The 11,196-nt window shown below is 55.6% G+C and overlaps 1 protein-coding gene across 1 annotated transcript; it reads left to right on the top strand.

The window, feature by feature from the left end:
• Positions 1 to 36: 36 nt before the first annotated feature.
• LOC126638610 (endophilin-A2-like) lies at positions 37 to 10,817 on the top strand (the record flags this gene model as incomplete). The annotated part of the gene is made up of 4 exons (XM_050312602.1): positions 37 to 213; positions 9,826 to 9,894; positions 10,002 to 10,074; positions 10,620 to 10,817. Coding segments are annotated over exons 1-4 (385 nt in total), but the record flags the coding sequence as incomplete, so codon positions are not given.
• Positions 10,818 to 11,196: the final 379 nt, after the last annotated feature.

The following is an 11,196-nucleotide window of genomic DNA, read 5'->3' as shown; positions in this document are numbered from 1 at the left end:
TCCGGCCGCGCCGCTCGCTGCTCGGCGGGCCCGGGCGGCGGCGGCGGAAGCGGCGGCGGGGACGGGACGGGCCGGGCCGGGACGGGACGAGGATCCCGAGGCTCTCCCGAGGATCCCACGGACACGGTCCCGCCGCCCTCACCCCGCGCCGGCGCCGCTCCCGGCACCATGTCGGTGGCGGGGCTGAAGAAGCAGTTCTACAAGGCGAGCCAGGTGAGGCACCGGCAGCGCCCCCCTCACCCTCCCCTCACCCGCAGCCCGGTGGTCCCGGACCCCCCCCCGGTGTCCCGATCTCCGGTTCTCCATCTGCCTCCCCCACCCTCCATCCCGCTCCCGGTGTTCCCGGTGATCCCGGTGATCCCGGTGTTCCCGGTGATCCCGGTTATCCCGGTGATCCCGGTGTTCCCGGTGATCCCGGCGCTTGGAGGGGGCTCTGAGCGGAGCGGGGACCCCGCGGGGCAGCCCGGGGATCCCGGGAATAGAGATGATGATGGGAATGGAGATGGTGGGAATGGCAGTACCGGGATGGGGATCCCGGGAATGGAGAACTCGGGGATGGAGGTCCCAGGTTTGGAGGTCCCCGGGGATGGAGAACTCGGGATGGCGCTCCCGGGAATGGAGGTCCCGTTCTCCCGGTTGGATTATTTATGGAAGCGATCCCGGCAGGAAATTCGCTCCCTGAGGACCAGAGGGTCACGGGGGAGGGGGGTCCCAATCGGGGGGTTCTGCCCCCCCAGCCCCAAATCCCTCCGTGTCCCACCCCCAGGCCGGATCCAGCATTCCCCTTGGGAATGGGCAGGCGGGATTTCAGGAGAAAGCCCTGGATTTCGGGATAACCCCCTGTTTAACCCCTGGGCAGCAGCTGCAGCTCGACCCCGGGAAGCTGCGGCTTCCTGGAGAGCAGCTGGAGCAGGGCAGGGGTCGGGGGTGGGAAAGGGGAGCCTGGAGCGCCGGGAAACGCCTGGGAATGTCGGGAAGAGCCTGCCGGGGGTGGGATCGGCAGCCGGGATGGATTTGCTGTCTCTCCTCGGAGCTTTTCCCTCGGAATTCCCCATCCCTGGAAGTGTTCCAGGCCGGTTTAGTGGAAAATGCCCCTGGATCATCTTTGAGGTCCCTCCCGACCCATTCCGTGATTCCCTGTGGGAATCTGCACAAACACCTCCTCCCTTCCCCCCATTCCCGATCCCTCTGATCGGGATTGTCCTTCCCGTTGAGACTTGGGATGTTTTTGTGGCATTTTGGGAACAGCTGGGGATTCCCAACCCCCCCCCCAGCCGTGTTTTCCACCTCCTCTTCTCACCCTTTCCCTCATCCCATCCCCATTCCCGGCGTTTGTCACCTCCACTCCTGGCTCCTTCCTTTCCCTCCTCTCTTTTCCCTTTTCCCCCCTTTTTTCCCCCTCTCCTTCCCACTCCAAGCAGGATCAGCCATTTCTTGGCTCCCTCCTCCCCCTCAGGCTCTGCCAAACCCAAACATGTGGAAGATCTTTCCCCCCAAAAAAAAAATTCCCTTTTCCCTTCCACGTCTCAACTGAAGGAAAAAAACTCCTCCTGCTCCCCATTCCTGCATCCAGAGGGAGCAGGGCTGGGCCCCATCCTTGGGATTCCTGCCAGGGGGAAAAAAAAAATCATGGAAAAACCGAAAAATTCCAAGTGGTGCCAGCAAAGCCTGCGGATGGGGAGCCCCTTCCCAGCTGAATGTTCCCTAAAAAAAAGGGATAAATACAGGCTGGAGGAAACAGCAGGAGCAGGGTGGGAATTCCCTCCAGATGGGAATTCCTGAGGACCTTCTGGTGCAGGTCCTAGGAGCAGGAATAGATCCCAGGAGCAAATTCCAGGAGCAAATTCCAGGAGCAGATCCCAGGAGCAGATCCAGGAGCAGGAGGAGATCCAGGAGCAGATCCAGGAGGAAAATCCAGGAGCAGATCCAGGAGCAGGAGCAAATTCCAGGAGCAGATCCAGGAGGAAAATCCAGGAGCAGATCCCATGATCAGGAGCAGATCCCAGGAGCAGGAGTAGATCCAGGAAGAGATCCCAGGAGGAGATCCAGGAGGAAAATCCAGAAGCAGATCCCAGAATCAGGAGCAGATTCCAGGAGCAGGAGCAGATCCAGGAGCAGATCCAAGAATCAGGAGCAGATCCAGGAGCAGATCCAAGAATCAGGAGCAGATCCCAGAAGCAGATCCAGGAGCAGATCCAGGAGCAGGAGCAGATCCAGGAGCAGATCCAGGAGCAGGAGCAGATCCAGGGTCAGGTCTCTCCTTGGCTTTCCTGCCCCGGTGCTTTGGTGCCAAAGGCAGGATGAGGCTCCCAAGGAGCAGGGAATTCCCATGGGACATGGGCTGGCTCCAAGATCCTCACCTACCCTCTGGAATTTGGACTGGGGAGTGAAGGAATTGTGCAGATTCCAACCTGGAGCCTCCTGCCAAGTCCCACAGCGGAGTTTGGATCCAGTGGGATCGGACTCTGCTCCCAGGGAACGAGGGACAGGACCATGGAAAACATTCCCAGGCTGTTTAGCTTGGAAATTTGGGAAGATTCCTCCCTGGGAAGCTCTGGAATGAGCCATGCAGGGCAGTGGTGGATCCCCATCCCTGGAATTGTCCCCCAAACCTCTGGAATGTGCTTGGGAACACAAAGCTCGGAGCTGCTGCGCCCACACTGGAACTTGGGGATCCTGAAGGTCCTTCCCAAGCCCAGCAATTCCATGATTCCAAGCCCTGGAGACAGGGATCAGGTATCAGAGCATCCCATCCCCGTGTCCAGGATATTTTCCTATGGATTCCCCCTCCTTTCCTGGCAGGATTTGGCATCACCCCCCCCATCCCAGGCTGGTTAATCATCGACAGAGCTGAGCAGCTTTCCTTTTCCCAGGATTTTCCAGCCTGTCTGGAGTCCCAGGCAAGGAATGATTCGTTTCTCCACATCATTTACTGGAAATTTGGCTTTTTTTCTCCTTCCCTCCCTTTTAAGGTGGTTTTCACAGCCCTCCAGAATTCCTGGAAGGTGGAAAACAAGGGCTGGAAAACTCCAGCTCTTCCCACTCCAGCAGGGAAAGCGTTCCCTGTGTGTGCAGCTGGAATGATCTGGGATGCAGGCAGTGACTCAGGGATCATGTGCCACTGGGATGCTGATTCCTGACATCCCTGTCTCCCTGAAATCAGGGATTTATCCAAGGCTGGGTGGGAGGAAATCCTTCCTTCCCCCTTTCTCCATGCCAGGATTTTCCTCCAGGGAAAGAGCTGGATAGGGATGAGCTCAGGCTGGAAAAGCTGATTCCTTTCTTTAGCACTTTCCTTCCTTCTCTTCCCCCAATTCCTGCAATTCCAGAGCTTTTTTTTGCCAGGGCTTCCAGATGGGAAAACCAACAGGGCAGCTCCTCCTGCCTGGAAACTGCAGGAATTCCCACACAAAAATCCCGAATTCCAGCCGTGGAATTCGTGTCCAGTGGCACCTGGAGGGGGGTTCCTGCCCCTCCTGATCCTGCTCTATCCATGCTGTCCCTCCTGGAGCTGCTTCCCAAACCAGGAATAACCCCAATCCCTAATCCAGGTTTTTGGCTTCTTCCCCATTCCAGCTGAACTCGTTCCCGTGATCATTTGGGTATTTTTTTTTTAAGGATTGGAGATTTTTTTTTAAGGATTGGAGATTTTTTTTTTAAGGATTGGAGATTTTTTTTTAAGGATTTCCTTTTCCTCTCCTCCCCCCCCCACCCCTTCCATCCCTTGGATTTCAGGAACAGGTTCCTGTTGACAGGAAAAGGCCCTGATTGGCTCAAATTTCGGGATCAACCAGTTGCTGGTGGATGATCCAGCCTGGTTTTGGGGCTGGAATTTCCTGGGAGTGCCTGCAGGTGCCCGAGGTCCTGCTTGGAATCCATCCTGGGCTTCTCCTGCTCCCAGGAAAACCCTTCTATCCCTGTAACCCAAACCCTTATCACCAGGAAAAAAAAAAAAAATTAATCCTTTAAAACCCCCTGGGAATTTTTGGGATCTCCCAATAACTGGGAAAAGTGAGGAGGAGGAGTTTTTTTAGGGTGGTTTTTTTTATTTTTTTGGGAGTGTTTTCCCTGGATTTAGCCAAGACCTCGTGTGCTGCTGACGTGGTTTGGAGGGAGCAGATGGATAAAGCTCCTCCTGATTGTGCTGGGCTGGTTTTAGAGGCCAAAAGGTCCGGGATTTCGGGATAACATCATCCGGATCGGCATCTCCCAGGATTTCTGGGACACCTCCAGCTCTGGCTGAGGGGCTGGAGATGGATCTGGGAGGGGTCTGATCCCGCTGAAACCATTCCAAAGGGAGGCTTAGCCACATGCAGTGAGAAAAACCTGGATCTGGGATGAGCTGGGAGCGGGACAGAGGGCCTGGATGCGGGGAAGGATCCGAGGCCGGAATGTTGTGATCCCACAGCAGCCTTTAGGAATCCTGGGATGGCTGCTGGGATGGCTCATTCCCGCTCTCCCTGCCCTCAGGACGCCGTGCAGGGCCCTGACAGCCACCAGGCTTTTCCTACTATTGAAAATCCAGGAGGAAAAGGGGTGTTGATGTTGATCCCAGGGATTTGTGTCCCTCTTTGATGTTTTGTGTACACGGAGGCAGCGCCGGCTCCGTCCGGAGCTTTTCCTTGGCCGTGGGCTCTGCTGCCCATCCCGGCCTGGAAAACAGGGATCTGCTTTCCTTTGATGTGCCTTTGGTGGCTCTGGAGCTGCAGGGAGCTCTGCTGGGCCCTTCCTGAGTTCGTTAACCCCCTGCTATCCAGGAGGGAATGTGGCTGGGAATGAGCGTTCCGGGCTCTCCCTGTCCCACAGCTCTCTGGATCCCACCAATTCTCCATATCCCATCATTTCTTCCTGTCCCAAAGTTCTCCATATCCCCTCGTTTCTCCCTGTCCCACAGTTCCCTGGATCCCACCTCTCCATATCCCACAGCTCTGTGTCCCAAGGAGCAGCCTTGCTTTGCTCCCATCATCCTGCAGATCCAGAGGCTCTTCCCTCTCTATCCCAGCTCTTTGACAGCTCCAATCTCCTGCTGTCCAAGATTTCCCTCTGGATGATCCCACTCCGTGCCCTGCACCCCAGGGAAGGGTTTTTCCCCTCTTTCCCGGTTTTCAGTGGGAGCAGCAATCCCATCTCCTACTTTTTTGCAGCCCCTGGTGTTTTCCAGGTGTCTTTTCCCCTCCTTTTCCCATATTTTTGGGGATCAGCTCCGTGTGGGCTGATCCTCTATGGGCAGGATGAGACTGCTGGCTGCTCTTCCCAGAGCTTTGCAGCGGGAAAAATCCAGGAGTGGAGTTCTGAGGGAGGCACTTTGGGAGTGCTTTGCACTCTGATCTCCCTCCTGAGGAGCAGCTCCAAGATTCCAGAGGGAAGAATCCCTGCTTTTCTCCCCCTGGATCCACCGGGGCCGGGTGGAGCTGCCCAGGAACGATGGCTCAGCAGCTTTTGGAAAAGCTCTGGAAAAGCCAGGCCGTGATTCACTGGGATGGGACGTGGGGAGGCTGGGCAGGAAGTCTGGATGCAAGGCCGGTATTCCACGTTTTCCCCTCGGTTCAGTGAACTTCCTCTGGATTGCTGGGATCACTGGAAGTGGGTGAGGAAAAATCGTGGCTGCTGCTTTTTCCTTCACCCAATTCCAGGATTTTTTTTCCCCCTCTCCCCAAACTGAGTAGAAATTGTGTCTTGTTCAGTTCATAACTAATCACAGGAAAAAACAGGATGCTGCTGGGATAACTGGATGCAAATGCTCCTCATGCCAGCATTCCAAAGGTGGAAACCTTTGGGATGAGTCTGCTCCGGGGGCCCTTCAGCACTGCTGGGAAAATCAACTTGGGGAGGGCGATCACAACCAGGATGGATTTAAATGTGGTGCTGCAGGCAAGGAAAGAGGGAATTCCTGAGGCAGGAGGAATTCCCAGAGCAGGAGGAATTCCCAAGACAGGAGCAATTCCCAAGACAGGAGGAATTCCCAAGGCAGGAGGAATTCCCAGGGCAGGAGCGCATTGGGATCTGGCACAGCGGGGTTTGCTCCCAGAGCTCCCAGTGCTGCTCCTCCTGCTCTGCTGTGCCCAGGAAAGGATGGGAGCAATCCCAGAATCCCAGAATCCCAGCAGGTGTTCCTGCTGCAGCCAGGGCAGGGCAGAATTCCCGAGGCAGGGCGGGAGCATCCCGTGCCCTGGGCTGGCCCCAGACCTGCCCGGCTGCTGCTTCACTGACTCGGCTCTCCTTTAATTCCCGCTGTCCTCATTCCCTCGGGCCCATCTGCTGGATGGAGATGAGTCACTGCAGCAGCAGGAGGAGGAGGAGGAGGCTCCTGGAAAAGATCCCTGGGCAGCTCCTGCCGTTTCCATGGGATGAGGTTACGGCCCGAGGTCACCGGGAAGCCTCCGGAGGGAAGGGAAGAGAAGGGAAGGAACCTTTTACTGTTGTGGCCTTCCCGCTGCAAATCCAGGGATTCCACAATCCAGGGATTCTCGTGGGGGGTGGGGGGAGGGGAGGGATCCCTGTGTCAGATGGTGAGGGGGTGGGAAGCTCCAGAGCTTTGGAGAACACGTTTTCCCAGGACACGTGTCTGGAGCACCTCGAGGGTGGTGGGGGGAGGCCTGGAAAGAGCCTTTTCCAAGCCCATGGAATCACAGGGATGGGTGCTTGGCTGCAAGGCTCAGCCAGGATCCTCCTCACCAACAGTGGAAATGGGGAAAATGTGGGATGGGAAGTTCAGGAGAAGGTTGAGAGGTGGATAATGGGGAAGGTGTTCATCGGGGCAGGGTCTGCGCTGTGTGTCCTGCTGGAAAAATCCACTTGGAGATGCCCAGGGATGAGAGGGAGGGATCACAGCCAGCATTGGAATGGGGTCCTGCAGCTGAGGAAAGGAGGAATTCCCAAAGCAGGAGCATCAGGTGGGCAGTGGGGATGTAAAGAATCCCAGAATCCCAGACTGGGTTAGGTTGGGAGGGACCTTAAAACTCATCCCATCAACCATCTCCTGGAAGTTCCTATCTCCTTGTTTGGGAGCTGGGAACGTGGCTCCCTGTTCCCCAGGAGGTGGAGGTGACTGTCCCTGCCCTGTTCCCTGCAGGGAACGCTGGGATTTGTTTTCCTCCACCTTTAAGTAGGTCAGGAGTTGCTCGCTGTGTGCTGAGGGCGTGCCCAGCTCGCCTCTCCCCCCACCACCCCACCCCGGGGCTTTTCCTGCCTCTGGAATTGCCTTCCTGGAGGAGCTGGGACACCCAGGACACCCCAACAACACCCCCCTGTCCTTCAGGGCCTTGTCCAAGAGTCCTGGACATGTTCCCCAGGGTTTTCCTTTATCATTCTCCACCCCCTCTTTATTTAAGGAGTTGGGGCTCGATTTGTCATCTCCAAACACAGAAACATCCCCAGCAATGATTTCTGTGGAATCCTGGAATATCCTGAGCGGGAAGAGACCCCCCAGGGATCATCAGGACATTCCAACAATCCCACCCTGTCCCTCAGAGGATCATCCAACCCCTCCTGGAGCTCTGGCAGCCTTGGGGCCGTGCCCACTCCCACCACCCTCTGAGGGAAGAACCTTTCCCTGAGATCCATCCCAACCTTCCCCTGGCACAGCTCCAGCCATTCCCAGTTCCTGGCCAAGTTTCCCAGGATGACACCAGGCCAATTAACAATTAATGAGCCTCTTTGTGTCGTCAGGGCAGCCTCACCACCCCTGGGCACTGCCCTCCCTTCTCCAGCTCTCCTGGAGCCCCTTTAGGAGAATCCATTTCCATCTCACTCAGGGCTATTTAGGGCACCTCTGAGCTGCATCCTTTGAATTAAACATGGATGGGAAGCCAGGGCTGGATTCCTGGCTTCCAGAGCCTGCTCAGCCCTCTTCCCCCAGCCCCTGGATGGCATTCCAGGGCAAACAGGAGATTTTATCAGGCCAGGCTGTGCCCAGCTCAGCACCTTGGGCCAATATTTGCTCTGGCAAGAGCTTGGCATTTGCTGCTCCCAGGGGGAGCCTTTGGTGTGGCCCATCCCTCCTCCCAGATCCCTTTTGTGTCCCATCCCTCCTCCCAGATCCCTTTTGTGTGTGTCCCATCCCTGCTTCCAGAGGGAATCTCCTGTGTGTGTCCCATCCCTTGTCCCAGTTTGGGATTGATAAAATTAAATGTTTGATGTTCAAGTAAACAAACCTTTCTCCTTTTCCTTTCCCTTTCCTTTTTTTCCCATTCTCCCTTCTCCTTTCCTCCCCCATCCCAGAGAGGTGAATTCCTCCCTGAGGAAAACATCCACCTCCTCCCCAGGCTCTTTGGATGCAGCACCACGAACCCTTGGAATTTTGGCTCCCAACCCCATCCCAAAGCTCTGGGTTAAACCCAGAGCTGCTGAGAGGAGTGGGATCTGCCTCAATTTGTCCTTCCCGAGGGATTTGGGAGCTATCCCTGCTCCTGCCCTCCCAGCTGGATTCCCAATCCCATTCTCCCTCCCAGCAGCATTCCTGGCACCTCCAACAGGAGGATTAAACAGAGGCTGGAAACAAGGGGGAGGTTTGGCCTCCTTGGCATCCCCAGGCTCTGGAATCACTCTGGGATGGATCCCAGCTCCTGTATTTTCCAGATTTCCAGCCCACAAAGCCAGGGCTGGGGGAGTAGGTGGAGGAAAATGGGGATGGAATTGCTTGGGATAATTTTACCCTTCCCAGGTGGATTGAGGAATGGGGGGGGTCTCCAGATCCCGTTCTGGGTGCAGGATTTTTGGCAGGGAACAAGGGAAGGCAGCTGGGAGCTTTTCCTTTTTCCTCCTTTCCTTCTCTTTCCCTTCTTCCCTCCCTTTTCCCTCCCTTCCCTTTTCCCTTTCTTCTCTCTTTCCCTCTTTTCCCCCTTCCCTTCCCCTTTCCCTCCCCTCCCCTTTGGAATTGTGGCTGTTCTCTCCTGGCTGAAGGATCCCTCCCCCTCTTCCTTCCCAAACCCCCACAGGGAATCCCCTGGGGAGCAGGAGCAGTTCCAGAGGAGGAAAAAAAAAAAAACCTCGATAAAATCAAATATTTGATGTTCAAGTAAACAAACCTCGATTGTTCCTTGGGCTTTGGGGACAAACAGGAGGAATCCTGGCAATGCCTCGGGTCTGTTTTGGGATCCAGAGCTTTTCCCACACCACTCTGGGCTTTTGGGTGGGGAATTCTGCTGCCATTTGGGGCCAAATAATCCCAAATTGCTCCTTCACAACTTTACAGGAGGAAGCTGATGGGACCTTCCCAAAAATAGCCCAAAATTATCGTCCAACACCTCCCCTTCCACCGGCTCTTACAACAGGGGACACTTTGGGATTTGCTGTCAGGAACACTTTGGGATTTGCTGTCAGGGACACTTTGGGATGTTCTGTTGCTTCTGGGGGTCTTTGGCAAAGAATTCCAGCCCCAGAGCCTGAGCTCCTGCAGGGATTCCCATGGGAATGGTGGCTGGGAGGGTTCCCTGCTGTCCCCAAACCTGGAGCAGAGTCTGTTCCTTCGTGTTCCTTCCCCGTTTCCCGGGATTTTGCCATGTGGGAAACCCAGTTCTTGGCTGGGAACGGAGCTGAGAGACGTTTGGCTGCCTGTTGTTTTTTTCCAGCAGGATCTGGGAGTCAAAGCTTGGATTGTGCTGGGATTTAAGGAGCTCTTGTGGCTCCTGCTGGGGGTGAGGAGCGTCCTGGCTGGGGATATTTGGGCAGGCAGGAGATGTCTGGGGTGTTTTTTGGGGGCTATTCCTGCCTCCTCCTTCCTCTCCCGGGACCATCCCTCTTCCCTGTGTGTCCCAGGGGGTTATTCCATGGCAAATGAGGAATCCAGCAGGATCTGATCCCCCTTGCCTTGCTCTTTCCCTGCAGTTGGTCAGCGAGAAGGTCGGAGGGGCCGAAGGGACCAAACTCGACGATGACTTCAAGGAGATGGAAAAGGCGAGTTGGGAACCTTTTAAAATCCTGGGATAACCCCTCTGGGATCTCCCTGGAGCCCTGAGCTGACCCCCCCATTTTTATGCTGGGTTGTCTTGTCTCTCCCACAGAAGGTGGACCTGACCAGCAAAGCCGTCACAGAAGTGCTGACCAGAACAATCGAGTACCTCCAGCCCAACCCAGGTGAGGGCCTTGGGCTTCTCCTGGGCCCCTTCCCTGTGCTCCCAACTTCCCAGGGAATCATGGAGACAGGGCAGGGATGCCTCAGGGCCAGCCTTTCCTTGTCCCCAAGCCCACACTTGGATCAGGGCAGGTTCAGAACAGACCCAGAGAGGCCCGAGGTTGAGGGGGGGGGACACACACCCGTTTTTCCTGGAATGTGCAGCGAAAAGCTGGAGTTTCTGGGCTGGGAAAGGGGGATGCTGGAGCCTGCAGGGCTGCCTCCTGCCAGCCAGCTGCTCCAGGGAAACTCCTCTGGCCTCCTGCAGGGAACTATTTTTTGCCTCCTTGGAAAAGGAGCTTTTCTTTCCCTAGCAAGGGATATTTCTGGGAGGTGGAGCCAGTGGAGCTTCTCAGCTTTGGGTGTAACAGGGAAAAAAAAATATAAAAAAAAACCCCATCACAACCCTCCCTCCACCCCTCACCCCCCTTCCCCAATCCTCCTTCCCACTTGGCAGCAGCTCCTGGCAGGTCCCAGGAGCTGCAAACTGTGGCTGTTTCTGTGCCAGCTTCCAGAGCCAAGCTAACCATGCTCAACACGATGTCCAAGATCCGGGGGCAGGTGAAGAATCCGGGATACCCCCAGTCCGAGGGGCTGCTGGGGGAGAGCATGATCCGCTACGGCAAGGAGCTGGGAGAGGATTCCAACTTCGGTGAGTGGTTCCCAGGAAACGGGGCCTGGAGGCTCCTGATGGGCTTCCAAAGGGGTGGTTTGAGCTCTGGGAGGGTTTGTGGGACCCTTTTGTGGCACCAAAGTACTGGGGGACCTTAAAGGAATCCCTTAATGGAATCTCTTAAAGGAATCCCTTAAAGGAATCCCTTAATGGAATCCCTTAATGGAATCCCTTGAAGGAATCCCTTAAATGAATCCCTTAATGGAATCCCTTGAAGGAATCCCTTAAAGGAATCCCTTAAAGGAATCTCTTAAAGGAATCCCTTAAAGGAATCCCCTAAAGGAATCCCTTAAAGGAATCCCTTGAAGGAATCTCTTGAAGGAATCCCTTGAAGGAATCCCTTAATGGAATCCCTTAAAGGAATCCCTTAAAGGAATCCCTTAATGGAATCCCTTAAAGGAATCCCTTAAAA

This window comes from Myiozetetes cayanensis, unplaced genomic scaffold (assembly GCF_022539395.1).
Source record: "Myiozetetes cayanensis isolate MyiCay16 unplaced genomic scaffold, myiCay2020 scf178, whole genome shotgun sequence".
Classification (NCBI taxonomy): Eukaryota; Metazoa; Chordata; class Aves; order Passeriformes; family Tyrannidae; genus Myiozetetes; species Myiozetetes cayanensis.
The sequence above is the reverse complement of the archived record's forward strand: the minus strand, read 5'-3'. Positions and strand labels throughout refer to the sequence as shown.